Here is a 23,146-nt window from a genome sequence, read left to right on the forward strand (position 1 = left end):
TTAAGGAGCCTTGCTGAATACTTATTTAAAAGTATTTAAGGAAAAAAAAAAACATAATACACAACAGGCAATTTCAGTTTTTCTGATTTAATTTTAATGCCATGCCACAAATGATAAGCATAATATTTTCCATTAAAGTAACCCATACCCTTGCAACTATTAGTTTTACTTTTTCTTTCTCAGATCTGTTTTCGGTTACACTTTATTTTGATGGCCCTCTTTAGACATTCTAATAACTATAAGTAACTTTGCAACTACATGTCAATTAACTCTCATTAGAGTATTAAACCGTTAGTAGACTGTTAGGTTATGGTTAGGTGTTAGGGTTCGGGTTAGTAGGATAAGTTGACATGCAGTTGCAAAGACAGTAGAATGTCCTTTGGAGGAGCATCAAAATAATGTGTTAGCAGATATTAAGCAGACAGTCTACGAGTTAGTTAGTTAGTTAGTTAGTTAGTTAGTTAGTTAGTTAGTTAGTTAGTTAGTTAGTTAGTTAGTTAGTTAGTTAGTTAGTTAGTTGCAAAGTTACTGATAGTTAGTAGAATGTCTCAAGTGGACCATTGAAATAAATTGTTACCCTGTTTTCTGTAACAACTAAAGACAAGAGAACAGACCACTAGATGCTCTGTAGAGGAGCAAAAACACAAAATGAAGCAGCATGTGTTATAAGTAACTTCAGAATCTGATCTGATGCTGTTACCGGGAGAGGAGGTGTTTGTTAAGTGGGATTGATGTTGGGTGACTAAAGGAAAGCACTTGGCAGGTGTGTGGAAAAGATCAGATTTCCTGGAGACTTTGGACTGTTTCCAGATTGTTTCACCATGGCAACAATAAGGTCCTAACTCTACTCTGCTATCTAGACCACAAGGAACAGGAGCACTGACATATTAATGTAGAAATATATTCTTAATTTGTTTATTTGCTTTTAATAAATTATTTTGCTGCATGCTATCATTATTAAATTATAGGTTACAAATAGGGCATGGTGGCTCGGTTTCCTTGCATGTTTTCCTTGTGTCTGTGTGTGTTTAAATCATATATATATATATATATATATATATATATATATATATATATATATATATATATATATATATATATATATATATATTAATGAATTTTCTCAGCATATATATATATATATATATATATATATATATATATATATATATATATATATATATATATATATATATATATATATATAGTCAGTCATTATAGGAAATTGATAAGAATCAAATTTTGTTAGAAATGCAGTAACTTCAGCCTATAACCATGCTGTTTTGCAGTGAAAATTGTCAAAAGAAATTATTCCAGTAAAATTTACATTTGTTTATATATATACCCTATATGTGTGTATGTGTGTGTGTGTGTGTGTGTGTGTGTGTGTGTGTGTGTGTGTGTGTGTGTGTGTGTGTGTGTGTGTGTGTGTGTGTGTGTGTGTGTGTGTGTGTGTGTGTGTGTAAAATTGTAAATAAATACATTTTAAATAAAAAATGTTCCACAGTATTTCTTTGTCGAGAGAACGGTCGTGCACTATTTTCCAAGCAAATAAAGATTTTTGGTGAAATTTAGAGAGACAGGTAATTTGGGAACTTTTAAGTAAACTTCATTTCCCATAAGTCCACTTTAGAAACGTTGTAACGGATGTACATCAGATGCGTACGTTTTCATTGGCGTTTGAGATTGTCAGTCATTATACGGTCATAAGGGACTTTACGCAATTTCAGTCGACCGCCACTCGCACCACCAGGCAAGGACATCAGGCAGAACAGAACAGACTCAGGCAGCGAGTATTAACATTGATAATTATATTACAGTGGTGTAATTTAGAATAGGCTATTTCGAGTAACACCATTAAATATTTTGAATAAACACTGTGTCAGTCTCTGCACTCACAGCTATTAGCAGACATGCATTTTATTAAACGGTTATGCACTGATCTGAGATCTGAGTTTGTGTGTGCAGTTATGTGTGTGTGTGGGCTGTGGGGGAGTGAGGGAGTGAGTTAGTGAGTGTGTGTGTAAATTTCAGTGTTTGAGTCAGCTGTACAATAATCTACCCATGAATTCTACTGCTATTGTCGTTTTTAAACAGGTGCGCAATTGCAAATAAGTCACACACTGGCTGTTGAACTGGCTGTGTTGAAAATGTTTCTGTATGTGTGTTCAGGTGTTCATGATGGCAGTGGACTGGGCTGGTTATGGATACGCAGCACTAGTAGCATCTGGAGGAGTCATAGGATATGTCAAAGCAGGTAAGCCTAATAAGAAAGCTCAAAAGGTTACCATGTACATAGGGTTTACATTAGAGCCCAAGCTGGTTTGCTGGTCTTTAGTTTTTCAGGCTGGTATACTGGTTTTAGAAGGGTTTTGAGCACTTGTTAGCTGGTCAGACTGGGAAACTGGCCAAGACTGACCAACTAAACCAGCCAAACACCAGCTTTGTCAGCTTTATGCTACACATGCATGCACCACCTTTAAGTTGTGTTGATTCCTCTATATACCCTTTGGGACCAGAAAACATAATGAAGAGGTCTTTAGTACTCTATTGATTGATCAGATTTTTTTTTTTTTTTTTTTTTTTTTGGATAACATGCACATCATGCTCAAGAAACTTGAACTGAATTGAATTGCATGATGATGCCATTGTCTGAGCTGCTTTATAGGCGAATCGAATTTGTTTTTTATAAATGATGAATTTTGCAACATCAATAGTTATTGAACTGATTTGATGAATTTTGTGTCACTGTTATTATCCTGTTTATTAATGATAGGCTGCTTTGAACCCATTGTAGCAAATTAGCTCAAAATAAATATGAATAATTAATCATAACTAGTTATAATTAATTATTAATATTTTAATCAGTCAATAAAATTAACTTAATGTAATAAAATTAATATTACAATCAATTAACCTGTTGTTCAATGAACACACAGTGTTAATTGTTTATTAACTAAGAAATGTTCATTTCCAGGTTATGGGAAATAACAATCTTATTCTACTAAAAGCCTGTAGTCAGGACCGACATGAATAGGGACTCCCGTACATGAGCGCAAAACACGGACAACCTTACGTGTGACATGAACAAGACTTTATTAACTAGACTAAACACTTAAACTACTCTAACATTCACACACATACATGCATACAGTTTACCAAGAGAGAGAGAGAAAGCAGAGTACAGGAAGCAAGAAGTTACAGCATTGTTGGACATTCAGCAGATCAACAGCCTTGAGCAAACCATCAGTTTAGTTTTAACAGGCCCTTCTTTAAAAGGGGTAAGGATACTCAATGTATCCGATAATGAGACTAAGTTTGATACTTGCATGTCTCTCCAAGTTGAATTAAAACTGTCCTGATGCAATTTGTGGAGGCTCCTGTTGAATCTTTGCTGATATTTTCTTGACGAAAGAGAACCGGCTGGATTCAGAGGATCTTTGGTGAATGGAAGGTCTAGGCCGAGGCCTGGCACAAGCTTGGGGTTCCTTAGAAGCTTCTAGCTTCTTAAAGCATCATCTTGACGTCAGCATTCATCAGTAAAAGAGAAGAAGAGGAGGAAGAGCAGGAAGAGAAGAGTTTGATCTTGTGTTCAGTGAATATAAGAGGTGAAGAGGTCACACCCTCTTAAGGTGTCTGAGCCAATAAGGAGTTGCCCCCTCGGAGGGAAGTTTTACGAGTCTTTGTTCTGTAGCAAGATATTAGCATAAGACACTGGATTGGATGAATGAGAAAAGAACCCTCTAAATTCTTATAATACTAATGTGTCACAGAGTTAGTAACATGTAACATAAATTACCAAATAGGAAATTAAAGTTGGAGTCCGTAGATACCAAACATGCTGCCAATGTGATCTCAGTCAACTATACATTTGCAACTATGGAACATTAATACCAAAATAGTTCAAAAGAGAGAATTAATACATAGAATAAAGCCTATAAAAGGAAAGTCGTGATATGGGAAAATTGGATACATGTTTATACATTTCCCAAGTGGTTATATAGAGAATACATAGGATTAAGAGAGTTTATTTGTCCCTCTCAGAAAGAATGAGTCACTGGTCTCTGCAAAATTGTTCCTGATCGTAAAAGGTCCAAGTATCTGTAACAGGACACCTAGTTCTTCCTGTAGTTTAGCTAGTTTGGGATGCTAGTTGCAGTTTTAGGGGGATGGGTTCACAGAGCTTTGATAAAGTGAGTTCATAGGTAATTCATTAACTATATTGAATCATTTGTGTGGCTGATTAGTCCAGACGCTACATATATCCCCCCTTTTGATCGTTGTTGTTCTTTCTGTGGACAACAGCGAGCGACATTGAAGGTGCAGAAAGATCAGGCACACCACTAGCACACAAGGCTGGAAGGCTGTGATGGACTCTGGTTGTATGTGTCTCCTGGAGTGGTGATCGTTCCATGGCGGTTGATGTAGCCAGTAGGCAAGCTCAGGTCTCTGAGCTGGTGCTGCAGGAATCAAGGCAGCCAGTGCCTTGACCGTGTGTCACCTGTCAGTTAGTGTTGGTACAGTTAATGCGGGCAAGATGTTTGCTGGTGGCAAGGTTCAGGTCTCTGAGCTTGCTCAGCAGGTGTCGAAGTAGCAGGTGCCTTGACAGTGTCACCTGTCGTCTGGACGCCTGTGGAGCAGGTGGTTGTAGGAGGAGGTTACAGGAGTTGTAGTGTGAAGAGGGTTTCAGACTCACCTAGGTCTGATGGCAGAGGAGCAACCGGTGATTGTAGCCTCTGCTCTCAGTCAGAAGCAGTCTGAAGTTTGCAGTGTCACTCTGCTCTTGTGGTGTGGCTGGCTTGAGCAGGGCTGCATGGTGTTGTGTGAGTGGTCAGAATCTTGTGCTTCTGAGTACTTCTCAGGTAAGACCTGTTCAAGAAGCTCTTTTACTAGCATTAGAAGCTCCTGTGGGTCCAATGCAGGCATGTCCATTCGTCCTTGTGCAGCATCTGGATGGCTGCTGTGTGGATGAGGAGGTGGTTGCTGCCTGCTGTTGGAGGTCCTGCGGGGTCTGCAGGATGAGGATGCTCCCATCCATGGCTTCTTCCTGTGGTAGGTCTGGTACCTGGGTCTGTCTGAATTAATCCTTCTCCTTCTGAAGCTGCAGAGGATTTCAGGAAATTGTCTGATAAGGTGTCAAGCAGAAGGCTTTGGCTCCCCCTCTGTACCTCTGTGCTTGGCTGGGGGAGGTTCTTCTGCTGACTCCATGTGGTGAAGTGAGATGTTTCTCCTGCAGTGGTTCTGTTTGCTGCAGGTAAGAGAGTCTCAGTTCTCTTTTCTTCTGTGTCTCTATTCTGTCAGGGTCCTTGTGTCTGTCCCGAGCCTCCATCTCTAGCTGGTCTATGTGGCTTTTAGCATGCATCAGCTCCTAGTGAGTCTCTGTGATCTGGAGTTTGAGGTTGTTCACCTCCTGTTTCAAAACAGTGAGGATGTGGGCCAGGAAGAAGTTGACTTCAGTCAGATCATTGTGACCATACCTCTGGTTTGAGTCATCTGCCTTTACTTCTCTTCCATCTTTGTCCAGTTGCTTTTGGCTCTGGTGCTGTAATTGATCAGCAGCACTGGTTAGGAGGGTGTTCCTCACGACACCTAGCCAGTCCTTTTGGTCTGCCATCTGGGCAGTTAGGCTGAGCATCTGCAACATTTAGGCACGCTTGTGGTGAGAGTAAGGGCAAGAGACTACTGCAAGATCAAACAGAATTTAGGGCTAAAGGCACAGTGAGCAGCCAGGTGTATAAAATACAGCTAGGTTTAACAAATGACTTAAGATGGTTCTTGTGGTCAAATTATTTCTTAGTATTTCTTACTGATGGCTCACGACAGGCTTGACCTCTGAACAAATAGGAAAGAAAAAGGGAGAGGAAGAAGAGAGCTTTCCTATTAGATTCTGCTTATTAGTGGTGCTCAAAATTATGCCCTAGTAATTGTTCAGATTACTTTTGTAGCTGGTTCATAAAATTGAAGCAACTGTTGTAAATAAACAAAATCAAGAAGGAGAGTATGTCTAGTTGCTTGTGGTTATATTGGGAAATTAAACCACAGAAGGAAAAAAGGAAGATGTAAGTAAATCACAAAGATGAAAGAAATAATACTAGTAAAAATTAATAGCTGACTGCTATTATAATTAAAATCAATAAAAAGATTTAAAGAAGTGACTAAAACAGCAGAATGGGTTTAGATCAGTTCACACTGCATACACACAAGCTGTAGTTAAAGGCTTCACATAAATGATGCTAACCACTAACTGTAGAAGCTATTATTTAGCTTAGCCTGAGGTGCAGGGCTGCTAGGTGAGGTTAGCTTAGCCACCTAGCCTGGTTTGTTTACAATATGGCATCACAGGGTGATGAGTTAGCACTTCCTGTGACAAGTCGTTGTCATGGGAACCAATGCACATCTGAGCAATTCAAACAGTTTATTGAGACTGTCTGCTCATTTCAAACAAGTTACGTATAGAGTTAAAATGTGACGCTTATACTTTCAGATTTTCAAAAACTTGATTTTACATTCAGTAAAATGCAAATATGTTTTGCCATTTGCAAATTTTACTCATGTAAACTCTTCTCTCTACTTTAAACAACGTCTTGTACTTGTTTAAAGGGTAATTACAGTTTGCTGTAAGTCAAAGCTTGTTTAAGCATATATAGTTAAGTCCGTCTTGTGCATGAATACTGATGTTCCTTTCAGCGAGTGAAACACAGTTTTGGTCAAAAGGTAGCTATGCTTGTAGGTGCAGGCAAAGTTTAGATGAATGACATCAATCTTAACTATAACAGGGGAGCATTACCCAAATCTACATTTATATAACACTGTACTGAGATTCATTCATCAGAAACAGGTTAAGCAATACTGCAATTGGTATTTCTCCAACCAAAGCAGAATAATCAATTCTGGTACAGTTTACATGCCGCTGAGCTGAGATTCCTTCGTCAACACAGGCTTACGCTCTAATACTGAGATTAGGATTTCTTCGCTAAAATCAGATTAACTTTACACTGATACCATTTGAACATATGCTAAAATGTGTCAAGAGTAGACTCTTTCAGTTACAGTAGAGATGTCAATTCAAGCCATCACTTTATCAGCATCCAACAAACCAGCAATTAGTGACCAAAATGCGCATCGTCTGACATATTCTGACTGGAATTATCAAATGCACACTTTTAAATTGACAGTGGTTTAAGCTCATAACCTTTGTTTATTCATGCCCCGAATTCTCCACCATTTGTAGCAAATTAGCTCAAAATAAATATGAATAATTAATCATAACTAGTTATAATTAATTATTAATATTTTAATCAGTCAATAAAATTAACTTAATGTAATAAAATTAATATTACAATCAATTAACCTGTTGTTCAATGAACACACAGTGTTAATTGTTTATTAACTAAGAAATGTTCATTTCCAGGTTATGGGAAATAACAATCTTATTCTACTAAAAGCCTGTAGTCAGGACCGACATGAATAGGGACTCCCGTACATGAGCGCAAAACACGGACAACCTTACGTGTGACATGAACAAGACTTTATTAACTAGACTAAACACTTAAACTACTCTAACATTCACACACATACATGCATACAGTTTACCAAGAGAGAGAGAGAAAGCAGAGTACAGGAAGCAAGAAGTTACAGCATTGTTGGACATTCAGCAGATCAACAGCCTTGAGCAAACCATCAGTTTAGTTTTAACAGGCCCTTCTTTAAAAGGGGTAAGGATACTCAATGTATCCGATAATGAGACTAAGTTTGATACTTGCATGTCTCTCCAAGTTGAATTAAAACTGTCCTGATGCAATTTGTGGAGGCTCCTGTTGAATCTTTGCTGATATTTTCTTGACGAAAGAGAACCGGCTGGATTCAGAGGATCTTTGGTGAATGGAAGGTCTAGGCCGAGGCCTGGCACAAGCTTGGGGGTCCTTAGAAGCTTCTAGCTTCTTAAAGCATCATCTTGACGTCAGCATTCATCAGTAAAAGAGAAGAAGAGGAGGAAGAGCAGGAAGAGAAGAGTTTGATCTTGTGTTCAGTGAATATAAGAGGTGAAGAGGTCACACCCTCTTAAGGTGTCTGAGCCAATAAGGAGTTGCCCCCTCGGAGGGAAGTTTTACGAGTCTTTGTTCTGTAGCAAGATATTAGCATAAGACACTGGATTGGATGAATGAGAAAAGAACCCTCTAAATTCTTATAATACTAATGTGTCACAGAGTTAGTAACATGTAACATAAATTACCAAATAGGAAATTAAAGTTGGAGTCCGTAGATACCAAACATGCTGCCAATGTGATCTCAGTCAACTATACATTTGCAACTATGGAACATTAATACCAAAATAGTTCAAAAGAGAGAATTAATACATAGAATAAAGCCTATAAAAGGAAAGTCGTGATATGGGAAAATTGGATACATGTTTATACATTTCCCAAGTGGTTATATAGAGAATACATAGGATTAAGAGAGTTTATTTGTCCCTCTCAGAAAGAATGAGTCACTGGTCTCTGCAAAATTGTTCCTGATCGTAAAAGGTCCAAGTATCTGTAACAGGACACCTAGTTCTTCCTGTAGTTTAGCTAGTTTGGGATGCTAGTTGCAGTTTTAGGGGGATGGGTTCACAGAGCTTTGATAAAGTGAGTTCATAGGTAATTCATTAACTATATTGAATCATTTTGTGTGGCTGATTAGTCCAGACGCTACACCATATATATTGTATAAAACACTATATAAATAAAGGTGACTTGACATGACATCTAAATGCTAAAAAACACCTTTTGTTTTGTACTCTGAATACCTCATGTCACTTTATTGTCACTTTATATGATTCATACCATTCATCAGTGTTTGTTATATTTTAATTCCTTTGTCCTGCAGGCAGTGTCCCATCCCTGGCAGCAGGTCTACTCTTTGGGGGTTTGGCTGGCTTTGGTGCTTACCAGACATCACAAGATCCCAAAAATATTTGGGTGTCTTTAGGTTTGTATTTTTTTTAAGGGCAGCAATTATTATTGTTTTTTCAGCCAGAAAGTGACTAGAGGCAGTATATGTGATTGTTTTATAAAATGATGTAATAGTGATGTTGAATTTTACCATCTGTCATCAATGTTTTTCTCTCTCAGCTGCATCCGGAACACTTGCTGCTATCATGGGGAAGAGATTCTATAGCTCACGCAAAATCATGCCTGCTGGTCTCATCGCTGGAGCGAGGTATCTAACACACATCAGACTTCATTTGTCTAATACAGGGATTCCCAAAATTTTTGTGTTACTATTGCAGTAATTGAATGGCATACTTGCATTTCTCTGATGTTGGGTGATGGTCAAATGACATGCAGTGTAATCAAAATATTTTGTCTGGTTTATTTAGTATTTTCATTTTAAAACTATTTATTTTTTGTTTTTACATTTTCATGATTCAGTTCATTTTAATCTCTGCAGTGCCCTCATGAACAAACCACAGTTTGGAAAACCCTGGTCTAAAACTTTTCTGTTCTTGGCTGTTATCTTATTTTATTAACATCTAATAAAATAAAAGACAAATAAGTCATTCATGCATACACATGCAGACTCCAGCCAAATGTGTAAAGGGGTAAAACACTGAAATATAACATTATAATTCTGTTCCTGGACTTCTGAGCACATTGTTCTACAATATCATTCAGCCTGTCTCATTCCAAGATTTTTTTTTTTGGAGATTTGTATTATGGTATTAGTTAAAATAGTCACATGACTGCAGTCAACTTTCAGAATTTTTTCTAAGGAAACTCTAAAGGGCAAGTTTACTCACCTTCATTTAGTTTCAAACCTGTATGACTTTCTAGCATTAATGACACAAAAACACCATAAGATGTGTTATAAAAGTAGTCCACATGCCTTATCTGCTAGACTTCAGTTCTTCTGAAGTCCTCTCAATAGCTCTGAGAAAGGATCAGACTAAAATGTGTCTTTTATAGCGCTTGAAGACAGAATTTTCAGTTTTGGCTAAACTATTCCTTTAAATGTTTGTTGCAGTGTCTTGATGCTGGCAAAACTTGGAGCCGGAATGCTACAGAAACCTCAGCAATCATGATGCCCAAACAGAAATCACTGTCTGTTTTCATTCAAATGTAGTCATTCTTGCTAAACAACATGTCATTATTGCTTATTGTCCTTATGGGTATTTTGTGTAAAATGTACAATAAATAGTTGTAAGTTGAATTTCTGAATTAAAGACTTGCGTTAAAAACATGCCCATTTTATGCTTATAAAATACTTACAAAACACTATTTATTAATTTGAGTTTAGTCCAACCCAATAAATGCTATCTACATTATATGTTCATGTTATAGTTCTCAGTATTGCTTACAGAAAAAATGACAAGGGATGCTAACATCAATGATACAAGAAAGTAAAAAATAACACTGCCTTCCAGCATGAATCACAGTAATGCATAAAAAGAATATATTTAAAACTGGATACTATAAAAATGTCAAAAGGGTTACAAAAAATAGATGCAATATGTGGAATAAAGATTTACCCATTTCATTGTAAAAGGATTACAGGCATTGGATGCATAAACTGAACAAAACTGAAAATTGAAAGCTGATCAAATTGTTAAGTTTTAAACAGCCATTGTTCACAGATTCTTGCCTTTATTGAACAATTGAGGAGCCATTGGCTTACATGGTGTGGATCTATCCTAGCTGCTCCTCTAAGAAAGAAAAAGATGTTATGTGATATGTGTTTATACAGTATTCACGAGTGTTGATACAGACTTTAGCCCTCACAGCAGTTGTAGCTTGCATGAGATGTACTAGCGATGGTTTCCATATTTTGCAGCCCAGTCAACCCGTCCATGCACTGGCTGAACCGGTGGAGCGCGACCGATGAGATTGGCAGAGTTTTTGCCTAGAGCTGCGTAATTGGTTCCTTTGAGTTGGGTTCGGTCTGATCTCCTTTTCCATCCATCATAATCTGAGAAATCAGCAAAGTCAAAGTTTAAGGCTACTTTGACAGAATAACAATGAAGAGGCAAGAGTCCAAAATTAACACTTGTCAAGTGCCAAACAAAAGAAAAAAAAAAAAAAACTGTATTTGGTAAATAAAACCAGTTGGCCAGTAACTTAATTAGGAATTGCAACATCAGTTTTTCAAATCGATATAGCGACTTGTATGTGGAATCACAGGTGAAAAAAAAAAGTACATTTCAGTAATGTACTTAAAGTGCTCTATTTTCACACACTAATTTTGTACTTAATATACTATAAATTCTTTAGTACTTCTTAAGATAATCTTAAGAACATCTAAGTGTATTCAACTGTGCTATTTTGAGACAGCATGAAATATGAATTAAAATGTGCTTTTATTATACTATCTCTGTATTTAAAAAATATATTTAGTTACCACTTGTAGTACACTATGGGTTCAAATGTAACCCAAGTAGTAAGTAGTATCTACATTTTTTAAATACAGAGATAGTATATTAAAAGCACATTTTAGTTCATATTTCATGGTGTCTCAAAAAAGTACAGTTGAGTACAATTAGATGTTCTTTAGATTATCTTAAGAAGTACTAAAGAAGAATTTTTAGTATATTAACAAAATTAGTGCACAACAATAGAGCAATTTTAAGTACATTATAGAAATGTACTTTTTTTCACCTGGGATATTCCTTGCTTTGGTAAAATGGTAATATTAGGGAGGAAAAAAACGAATGCGTCTCAAAGAGATGAAAAATGAAATAACTGTCATTAATTACTCATCCTCATGTTGTTCCAGACCCCTAAGACTTTTATTCATCTTCAGAACACAAATTAAGATATTTTTGATGAAATCTAAGAGCTTTCTATAGACAGCTACGCAACTACCACTTAAGTTTATAAAGAGAGCGTAAAACTAATCTATGTGAATTGAGTGGTTTGATCCAAATTTTCTGAAGAGACTTGATCGCTTTATATGATGAACAGATTTAATTTAGGCTTTTATTCATATATGATCAGCGAACATAAACAGAATCTCAACCAAACCTGCTTGACGAGCGACAACAAACCTCTTGCGGAAGCTCAAATGTGCTGCGTAACACAAGAATGAACCTCATTGGTTCTTGCACGTCAAGCAAACATGCTTGAGCTTCTGTTTACCACAAGTGATGTGAGAGTTGATGAATGTTTATATGTGAATATAAGCCTAAATTAAATCTGTTCATCATATCAATCGATCGAGTCTCTTCAGAAAATTCTGACTAAACCGTTCAATTCATATGGATGAGATTTACGATCTCTTTATGAACTTTTTGAAGCGTGAAAATGTCAGTTGCGTAGCTGTCTATGGAGGTTCCGAAGATGAAAGAAAGTCTTACGGGTTTGGAACGACATGAGGGTGAGTAAATAATGACAGAATTTTCATTTTTGGTTGAAATGTTTTCAGTGTATCTGTCACTAATAGCAAGGAGTCAGTTAAATAATTCCACAGTTCAAGGAACAAAAAATATATAATTAAAAAACAAACCTGGCAGGTGTGACAAACTTAATTTTGGACCCTTGGAAGAAGTGTTGACTAAGACAACTATTGTTCTGAGCTTTACCTTCAGAGATCTCATTGACTGAAACTGTAGAGGAAGGTTTGGACTTTGAAGGTTTAGCTTTGCCAGTTTTAGAGTCAGCAGTGGCAGAGAGATCAACTAAGAGCAGATATAAATGAGTTGAAAGAGAGAGATAGACAAAGAGAGTGGATGAATAAATGAATGAAGAAAGATACGACAGATCTTAAAAGAGCTCGAGCAACAGATGTCAGTTTTTTAAAAAGCAAGAAAATGAAAAGCTTGAAAGCTCTAAGAGGAGTTCAAAATTTTGGGGCTCAGAAGAATAATAGTAAGTATAAAAGTAAAGTTGTGTAGGTTTTATGGCATTAAGCGTCACCAAATGGATTTTAAACTAGACTCAGACAAACAGATAGTCCCACCTCAAACCATTATGCCATTATCTAAGGCAATGTTGCTTTGTCAGACTAGTAATGTATAGGAAGGTGGGGGAAGGCTGCTTTCATCACGAATATTAATGTTTCTTCTACTATTGTTTTGGAAATTTTCTGGTTGGTCGGGCTGCTCAAACAAACAGCGCAATGTTTTAATAGTGCCATTGTGTAAGAAAGTGTAATTTTGTAAAATATTTTTATTCACCTTTAAATTCAATATCAGTATCAAAAGCCAACATCATCATATCAATATATGCAGGCCATGTAGAAAAGCATAAAATGGTGATTCCATAATGGAATAACAAACAGAAAAAGTCAAAACACAGAGAGAAGTAAATTATTAGATATTAAATGGTAAAGCTGAACTCTTACGTGCATGCTGGTGTCCGAGAGGGGCGAGCTGAATCCTTTGTCCTACAGATCCCACTTCCTTCTTCTGGAAAGAAGGCATGTATCCTCCAGAGAGATTGTATGTGGTAGTTACAAAGTTTCCTGTGAGTAGAGGCCACAACTTAGAGTCAAGAAAGAGAACACAACCAGCTAAACAAACATGTGTTTGATTCTCTCTATATTATATTATATTATATTATATTATATTATATTATATTATATTATATTATATTATATTATATTATATTATATTATATTATATTATATTATATATACATTTTTATTTTTTTATTATTATTATTTTTTTTTTTTTTGCAAAATACAGCCACTTAAGAGGTTTGTTACTCATTCTAACAATTGTCTGTAATAACTAATCAATTTCCTCAATGACTGGACTATTTTTCTTGAAATGTTTTCCAGATATTTACACCCCAGATCAACATCCATGATAATGTGGTGAAAAGCAGAACAGCACTATTGCTATATGTACCTTTGACCTGTTCATTTTGCTCTAGTGTCCTTTCTTTAGCTTTATCTGTGGCTTTACTGCTGCTTTCCTCTGAATCCATGCAGGGAGAAATGATGGACAGTATTACAGTAAAAGTAGACAAGGCTTAGTATAACATCAAGCCGGGTTGTGCAAAATTCAGAATTGGTTTCATGACAATTCATAAACTGAAATTAAAAATATCTGCCTATAGAATTTGAAAATGAAAGGTTAAAATGTACTGAAATGCAATTCAAAGAAATTTAAAAAAGCCACACAACAAAATAATTTAATTATCCATTTACAAGTTTTGTTACAAAACAATTATATTCTTAATTTTAACCAATTATGCCCATTGTTGATTGATATGTAGAATATTGTTTCTCAAATGCTTTAACAATTCTTTAAAGTCCTATTCTGTCAAAACAATTATATAGCCATGAAACAGATTTTACCATATGACACCGCCAAATATCTACATCATTTTTATTGGTATTTCTTTATTATTAGAGGTATCTTTTTTATGTATAATTATATGCTCTGTTTTTGATGGGTAATGCATAAAACATGAATGTATCATTAAAAACTACACTACACACGGTTTTCTACTTTGAATTACAATTCTACATCCTGTTTGCTATGTCAATTCAAATTCAGGATTTATTTATTTTTTTATTTTTTTATTTTTTTAAGGCATTGACAATTTATTTCTGAATGATGCACAACACTGAAGTAGTGAGATCAGGTGGGACAGTTAAGAATATGACTGGATGAATTGAACACTTGGTCAGTAATGTGGGGTCCCCTAATTCTAAGTTTTACTGCCAAGTTTTACTAAGTACTGCCAAATAAGCAAGACAAATAATAGGCTAAATCTACTAAGCTCAGGGCTAAATGGGGGAGTTTTATACAAGGTGGTTACTACAATGTCTCATTATCCTAGAATGCATAAAGGAGGTCAAATTGACTAATGGTTTTAAAACTATGTGAAAATAAAAACATTTGATTATTCAATAATTCATGTATTCTTAAAAAAAAAAAAAAAAAAAAAGTTCTGACCTCATCAATGTCATATTTCTTGGCCAAAGCATGAGACAGTTTTAAAGTTTTGTATCACTCTACCCTATGCATAAAAGCAGTCAAATGTCCAATATTTATTCATTCACATTATACAAGAAATGTGGGGAGTGAAAGTTTCAACTACAGCATTCTTTACAGTCGTTCTAAATTAGTTTTGAATTTGTTCAAAAAAGTACAACTGCATTTTAAAAATAATAAATGTCATCTTTTATTGAACAAATAGAAGTAAACAAATAAACACTTTGTATAAATTAAGTGTATAATTTGTGTATCATCAATTCTTTTAAAACCAATAAATGCAGTACAGTTCATTTTGACCCTATTTATGCATTTGTGTAGATTGGTTCATGCATTCTGGGTAGGGTACGGATGCACCGATAGCACTTTTTTCAGAACGAGTCTGATACTTATATTTTTAGTACTTGATACAGATACCTGTATTTTCATTGCATTCTTATTTTTTAAAAATACTGGGCAGAGAAACCAAAAGAATATGAATAAATTAATCAAATTAGTTAACTTAGCAAATAGATATTTCCTTCAGTTATTTTCATGCTTAATTATGCCTGTTAAAATGTATTGTAGGAGCTACTGTTACTTTCACTGTTAACATTATTGCTCTATCATAATTTATCTTTAATTTAATAGCACAGTAAATATTTAGAGCTGCTCCAGCAGGGCTCAACAAGTCAAGTGATTTTCTCTTTGTCTTTTGTTGTTAGTTTAACATTGAGGACAAAGACAGCAGTAGGTTTATTAGGCTGCTCTCACTTTAAGAGCTGCATGTATCTGTTACAAATGCATTTACCTTTTCAACTGTTTACATTCACTTAAGACATAACCATCAAGGACACTCTCCTATATGGGCATTTTGAGATAATTTTGTGTAAATTTGTCTATTCAAGCACAAGAAGACAGGCTATTTGTGCGTTGTATAAGAGGCAGCTTTCTGGGCACGTACTTCGGATGTTTGCGCAAAGAAAACGTCTTGAAAATGTTATGTGATTACTGTACTGTCTTCCTGTGATAATGTCGATAATAGGGCTGCACAATTTATTGCACGATACGAAAAATAACATTAAACTTAAACGCGATTATCACTTAAGGCTGCGATTATTTATGCGCAGCTTGTCAATGGAGTATGGCTCCAAATGCTAATCCATCTGAAAGCACTGCGAGTTTGAGTCGCTTATAATGTACATTTGAAAAAGCAACACACATCAAACATCTTTCCAGACATGAGAAACATTTATTAGCATCTTGTCCAACAAAAGACAACATTTAATAATATGTTTTTACTCCAAACTCACTATATAACAACAGTTGAGCATCCTTCTGTGAGATGATGTGGCTTCTTACACAGAATAAGGCAGTCATGCGTTTATTAGTAATGTTTAAATCAAAGCGTTTCAATCTTCTGTTTATTCAGCTATAGCGATATGGCGTGTGTTATCTTCTTCTGCAGCAGGGCATATTTGCAGTTTCTGCGCAAGATCACCCTCTGGATTTCAGATGGAGAAGCATTTACTATAGCTCTGACAAGCTGCGCATTAAATAATCGCAGCCTTTGCCAAATCGTGTGTGGTTTAATCACAATAAATCGTGCAGCCCTAGTAGATAACCACTCATACATAAATCATGTAACAGAGAGTTCATGTTTTTACTTGCACATACGATTTAGTTTTAATTCAAATGACGTGTATGCTGAGTGAACGATCAGCAATCAAGAACATGCAACATAAGTGTGCACTCTCTCTCTTTACCATCAGTTAACGTTAGTAATATGCTCCTCATTATACTTTCTATGCTATTGCCTTATCTAACCGAACTACAAACTTTCCAGCGATGTCGGTGAAAAAGGGATATGCGTTCAACAAGCTCACGCATCTGTGCCGCTGGGCGCTCTATACACTTGGCGTTCTCTTATCAGCTCTTGCATAGCAGCTATACACTGTGTGCAGAATTATTAGGTAAGTTGATTTTCTGATCATATTTTTTTTTACAAGCACATTTTACCAATTCCAATCCACATCAATCTTAATAACTACTATTAATATTGTTTTTAATCATTTATAAGTGATATATAATTGTTCATGAAGGCTGGAAATGAAAAATGCCTGAAAAGTTTTGGAAGATCATTTTTAGTCCATCTCTGGAGTCTAGAATTTCAGGATAAGAGATGGACTAAAAGTGAACTCCCACACCTTACTGCCAGATTCTGGAAGATAAATTCTTCAAACAGTGGTACAAGATGATGTGGTGTTGGTCCTTCAGGAATCACTCTCAAGCTGTCTGTCTATAAGGCCTATAAAAACCCAGTCTTCATGTATTTTATAACTCTTCAGCTTGTGATTCTTATTAAGAGCGGGTCATTTTTTAGGATTCTTTAGCTAACCTAAGTCTCTGAGATCCTGACACCTTGCACTTCTGGAGACTCCAGGTAGGTTACAGTTCTGGAAAATGGTGGCGCTGGAGACTAAAGGGTTCCTGATGGTTTCACACTTAATTCTTCACCTTAATTCTTAATTATTTTGCAGTCAATGTGTCTTTTCTTTTCCACCTGTTTTTGTATGACCCGCTGACCCAATGAGCATTTTGCTGTCCCTTGGTCACGCTTTAACTTTGCAATTTCTAGTACTGCATTAGTATTGCATCCTTCTCATGAGTATTTAATAATATTTGACTTTTTAGTCTGAGTTAAATCTCTTTTTTGGCTCATTTTGCCTATAAAAGAAAACCTGCCTAATAATTATGCACACCTGAATATAAGGCATTTTTCATTTCCAGCATTCATGAACAATTATATATCACTTATAAATGATTAAAAACAATATTAATAGTAGTTATTAAGATTGATGTGGATTGGAATTGGTAAAATGTGCTTGGAAAAAAAATATGATCAGAAAATCAACTTGCCTAATAATTCTGCACACAGTGTATAGGCTAAAGCACTGTACTGTACATGCTGCGTGGTATCGGCTGTTGGTATCAGAGTCGAGTACGAGTACAAGAGCACAGTATCGTTCCCGATACCGATACTGATATCGGTATCAGTGCATCTCTAATTTTAGGGTTAAAAGAAGTCAAGCACTATGTCTTAAGAATGGATGCAAATGAATTTGAGGAAACTGTGTATTGCGTATTGAAGAAGTCTCCGCTTTAATTCACGTATGATATGAGGTGTGTGGCTGTTTGCTCACCTGGGCTGATTCTGGACACTGGTGCTCCGCCAATGGGTGCGAGAGGTTTGTTGATCAAAGCTGAGGTGTCCCACAAGTCATGTTGAGACTCCTTGTTGCTCAGAGATGGTGTGTTCTTGCTTATTAACCCTAAGATTGACAGAAACAATGCGTAAAAAAAAAAAGACTAATATTAACAAAATAGCCAAAAGGGGTGTTCATAAACAGCGATTTGCTGCATGAAAGGAATATTCATTTACAGTTCCTTAGTTTTCAATGATATATGTTTGTTGGCAATGTGATATGACTCAACAAAGTTGAGAAAAGTAAACCTTTAGGCAAATGATATGCAGATTGCAATGACATTTGCCACATCACATGTGATTTGTCTCCTGCGAGATACTCCTCTGATTTGTCTCCTCCGAAGAATGATCTGTACATGCAGGGTTATTAATTCTAAAAATGTGTGGAAAGCTGAATTGAATTGTGCTCGGGTTTGATATGCATTAATAATCATTCATCTTGCTCATGATATGATGTATTGTGCACCAGTGCAATTTATACACAAAAGATCAATCACCACCAGTGTTGGGGTAGTTACTCAAAAAATGTAATTAGTTACTAGTTATTTCTGTAAATTGTAATGAGATTACTAGTTGCTGCATTTGAAAAGTAACTTCACTACTTATTACTTTACTTTTTCTTAATTTACCATGTAGATACATGGACAAACATCATAGCCCTATCATCACTTAACCTTTCTGCATAGAGTTTATTGTATAAATATTGAACCATATGAAAGAACAATAACCCCGTCTGCACAAAGAAATGTGCCGCACCGTAAACAACAGAAATAAAGAAGGCTATGGTGGGGTCATTTTAAAATGGTGTCAACACACAAGTTTCAAAGCACAGGCTTTGAATCGCCATAATGCTCACGGCCGCATGGGCAGTCATAACGTCACCGCGCCAGTGAACACGCACGGTTATGAACGCTCGTGAATGCATTTTAATGATGGGTTCATTAATGATGAGTTTATTATTATTATTAATAAAAAAAACCCAACAACAAAACAATACAATCAATGACAAACTCGCTTAAATAGGTGCTCAGTCAAAGGTGAGGCGAAATGGGCAAAGTTAGGTGCGACTCTCGTTCAGCCCACTTTGAATTGAGCAGACGCATTCAATTCTGTAACTGAATGGTCACAATGGTTTTGTTTTGTTGCCAAATTTAGATTTTTTTATTTTATTTGAATATTATTTAGTCTATTTGTTTGATTTGTAATGATTTAATTATAATTTAATTAATTGCTTGTCATCAACTTGCAATTCCCTTGCAAACCCCCGTTTGGGAAACCTTGTTTTTTTAGAACATTATTTACATTCATTCCTTGGCAATGCGTCATGCAGCCAAGCTACAGGTATCGCGTTTATTTTGTTTTTGCTTTTTTATTTAAAATATTCACAAACTTGTTAACTAGGCTATATCATGAATTATATGATATTTTCCAATTGTCATATGAATGTGTTTTGTTTAAACACCTTTAGAATGATCATGTTAGTTGATAAAACAGAGGATCTGTCGGATTTACATTACATAAATTCATCAATTTTTCCCGAAATAAACGTAAGTGGCTGGTGAACTGGGATAAGAGAGTAAACTTTGTTTCATACGCATTGTATCTGATATGAATAAACAACTTCGTCAAATTATAATTTAAAGGATTATCGCAGCTTCCATGAGTGTATGGAATCTGCATTTAACAAACTAGAAATGTCTTTTTTTATATATAGCCTAGTCCTCATTCAAACTTCTGAAACCTCAAATAAACATGTGGTTGAAAACTTAGTTGTGAAATATGAAAAGCACAGAGCGCGTCAATCTCTGGCTCAGCGCCAGCAGCGGGAAAGCAGGTTTGAATTTAGCGTATTAAACGTTCTCATCACACCGGTGTTATTGTAGACGTTAAAAAAGTTCAAATCGATCGGGTGAAAGGGGACAAATTGAAACTGAAGGGGAACAAATCAGATCTGAGGGGGCAATATGCCCCCTTTTGCCCCCACGTGGCGCGGGGCCTGCCGAAACCCCCTGTCTCCATCTCCATTTCCCGTTCCAGCAGCTACGTCAAATCCATCTCTATGGCTACGGCACACATACAGGCACACGCATGCACGCACCACTTAAACAGACAGAACTTTACACACAGGCAAACACAGCTTGCGTAATGAAGGAAAGCGCGTTCCTATAGTCTAGTAAAGTAGTGTAGTTACCAATATTATTAGTGTAATGCGTTACTTTACTTCGTTACCAAAAAAGTAATATCGTTACTGTAATCCGTTACTTTGTAATTCGTTACCCCCAACACTGATCACCACACATGAATTGACTAAATCAAACTGAGATCTTACCTGGCAGGTATCTGGACTGGCGCAGGTAATGTTGTCTGGCTGAAGAGGTGCTATGGTGACTAGAATCTGGCTGGTTCAGTCTGCTGGTGTTCGGTAACTTGGTTACAGTGCTAAATGTGTAAAGGGGTTTCTGGTCCCTGGGTCTGCAAAGTTTTTCATAGCATAAAAGAAGGAAGAGTGAAATCTGAAATTAAATAATTGAAATGGAAAGTGCAATAGAGAAACATAAAAGCCCTGTTCTCAAAACTAGTCAGCAGCCATAATACAAGATATTATTTGTCGGTTTAGGCACGTTCCGAACACAGACATTATGTAACTTTATAAAAGACTTTACAATATGTTTACATAATGTAAGGTAGCAGGTCCCAGAACTGTGACAATATCTATTCAGAAAACTATCCAAGATGGTGGACAGAATCAAAAGTCATGCTGATAAGCATTTCTTTAATACTAAAATATATTGACAAAAATAGTTCAACCTAATACTATACTACCATAATACAAACTAAAACTGTGCTACTTTACTCATTACTCATGAGTTCTGCGTGTTTCTATGCTTATTAGAGCATCACATTGTTATCTTAGCAACATGCTAATTACAAACATAAACTCATGAAATGCATTTCAAATTATATGGTTCCATTTCATTTTGGATGCTGTGTTAGTAGGTCAGTCGACAGCAAGGCTGCTCACTAGGTTTCAGAATAGTGTGCACATTGAAATATGGTATAGATGAAGTCAATGTAAATACTGCTGATGTTAATCTTTTAATATAGCGATCATACTGTGGAGTAGTTTTCTCCTCCTCAAGGCCTTTGCTGGGTTTTTTAGAGAGGGAAGCTGCGGTCTCAGAACAGTCAGACTCATCCCAGCTGTCTGAGGGTTTCATGTTTGTCTGTCCCCACCTTCTTCGACCATTCTTCAGTCCAATCAAACTGTTCTCACCCCCGACCACCTCATGTTAGGAACACAAAGCATCATTCTGCTGATGTTCATATAAGTACTCAAATATAATAGAGAACTAATACAGGTAATCTTTAAGGTAATCTCTCTTTTTTTAATATCACAATTTTATTTTGTCAAGAAAGATAGAAATGGCACAGTGGACACTTGGCTTAATTAAGTAACAGACTGTACCTCAACATACCATTAGTAATGTTATTAAAAGTAACATTTTGGGTCATTTTCCTTTTCATGCCCATGTACTGCAACTGTGACATTACAGAACATAATTTCACCCATCAAATAGGTGCATGGACTTCTGGTTATGGTTTATGTGTTACTGATGTAATTTACAATTTATATGTAATTTACATGTCTTCTATGTCCCTTTATGGATCCTCACATGTATACCAAAGACTAAATGGGTTTTCTTTGTTTGTTTGTTTGTTTGTTTTTTTGTGTTTTTGTTTTTTTGCTGATCATGACATGAGTTGATTGGATGGATATACAGTAATTTTGCAAAGACAAGGTTGGTAAGTGATTCTATTACAACTGTCTTATACTAAAATATAAAAGGTATTAGTGATATAGCTACACTGCAGGTCAAGAATTTGGCATAATTACATCAAGTTTTTGAAAGAAGTCTCTTGTTGTTAAGTGCTCACCAAGGCTGCATTTTTTTATTAAAAATATTTAAAAAAAATAATAATAGTAAAACAAAAAAAAAAAGTAATATTTTGAAATCTTCTTTTACATACATTTTAAAGTGTAATTTATTTCAGTGAAATCCTTCAGAAATCATTCTAATATGATTACATATTTACATATTTAATAAAAACCTTAATTATTCCAAACTATTGATCTGTACAACCTTTTGTATATGTTGACAACTTGACAATGATTTGCCTATTTTCAACATTCATTTATGGTGTTATTTACTTTTCCCATTGATTTTCACAGTTTTAATTAAATATTGCAAGGGCACTTTTTTCTTTTTTTCTTTTTTCTTTTTTTTATAATGAATACACCAATATTCCATAATAAAATAAGAATCGCCTATTTTGATTTCATGGTGACTTTAAATTTAATATGGAGGTTTTGTACCTTTTGTGTGTATGGAGTGAGAGGGTCTGCCTGAGAGAGAGACTGAGGCAGAGGAATCTGCTGCAGTGGCTGATGGGAGTTTCTACTTTGGCCTTTAGTCTGTGATGGAAGCACTGGTTCTGAGACAGACTGCAGCTCTGATCTGGGTTCACTGGGCAGGACTGGCTTTATCTGAACCTTCCGTACATCAGGGGTCATGGGACGGGGACCCAGAACTTGTCCCACTTGGAAGTAGGGGTATCTGAGTGCCTGAAATGATGTTTAGAAACAATTACTTACAAAAACAAGAATACTGTCTTCATAAGAAGATATAAAAATGATGTTTGTAGAGGTCTAAAATAAACTAAATTGAAATAATACTTTCAAGACCATTTGTTAATTCACATTTGGTTTGATAAACCAAACCTATTTAAGTTCTATTCCACCCACCCACCTCCTCCATTGCTCACAAGTCTCTTTACACATTTATATTCATTACACATTATTACAAGGGTCTAAACAGTGACACTCTTGTTTCAGACGTACAGACCACCGTTAATACTAATGGCTATACTAGTTAGGTAGCTAGCTAGGTAACACCAGGTTAGATTTGCAATTATAGATGCAA

General features: G+C 35.8%; 2 protein-coding genes across 9 annotated transcripts in view; one reads left to right on the forward strand and one right to left on the reverse strand.

The window, feature by feature from the left end:
• Positions 1 to 1,696: 1,696 nt before the first annotated feature.
• tmem14ca (transmembrane protein 14Ca) lies at positions 1,697 to 10,209 on the forward strand. 3 transcript variants are annotated; one of them, XM_067377963.1, is made up of 5 exons: positions 1,697 to 1,789; positions 2,173 to 2,257; positions 8,869 to 8,970; positions 9,114 to 9,201; positions 10,006 to 10,207. In XM_067377963.1, the coding sequence occupies exons 2-5, from the start codon at positions 2,179 to 2,181 to the stop codon at positions 10,061 to 10,063; spliced, it is 327 nt and encodes a 108-aa protein (XP_067234064.1). In that variant the 5' UTR covers positions 1,697 to 1,789; positions 2,173 to 2,178; the 3' UTR covers positions 10,064 to 10,207. The 3 variants fall into 3 exon arrangements, with proteins under 3 accessions (XP_067234064.1, XP_067234065.1, XP_067234066.1); XM_067377964.1 differs by having other exon boundaries at positions 1,705 to 1,793; XM_067377965.1 differs by having other exon boundaries at positions 1,719 to 1,753; positions 10,006 to 10,209.
• A 189-nt stretch (positions 10,210 to 10,398) lies between these two features.
• The window catches only part of mak (male germ cell-associated kinase), a 38,588-nt gene continuing 25,840 nt past the window's right edge, over positions 10,399 to 23,146 (reverse strand). For 2 of the 6 annotated variants that reach the window (XM_067377957.1, XM_067377959.1), the window contains exons 9-16: positions 22,540 to 22,788; positions 21,279 to 21,448; positions 20,494 to 20,636; positions 18,103 to 18,231; positions 13,826 to 13,894; positions 13,318 to 13,437; positions 12,557 to 12,652; positions 10,399 to 10,947 (exon numbers count right to left, since the gene is read on the reverse strand). In XM_067377957.1, the coding sequence (XP_067234058.1) occupies positions 10,787 to 10,947; positions 12,557 to 12,652; positions 13,318 to 13,437; positions 13,826 to 13,894; positions 18,103 to 18,231; positions 20,494 to 20,636; positions 21,279 to 21,448; positions 22,540 to 22,788 (1,137 nt within the window). In that variant the 3' untranslated portion in view covers positions 10,399 to 10,786. The remainder of the gene's footprint in view (positions 10,948 to 12,556; positions 12,653 to 13,317; positions 13,438 to 13,825; positions 13,895 to 18,102; positions 18,232 to 20,493; positions 20,637 to 21,278; positions 21,449 to 22,539; positions 22,789 to 23,146) is intronic. The other 4 variants (XM_067377958.1, XM_067377960.1, XM_067377961.1 and 1 more) reach the window with 4 other exon arrangements.

The sequence above is a fragment of the Chanodichthys erythropterus genome, chromosome 23, assembly GCF_024489055.1.
Source record: "Chanodichthys erythropterus isolate Z2021 chromosome 23, ASM2448905v1, whole genome shotgun sequence".
In the NCBI taxonomy this organism is placed as follows: Eukaryota; Metazoa; Chordata; class Actinopteri; order Cypriniformes; family Xenocyprididae; genus Chanodichthys; species Chanodichthys erythropterus.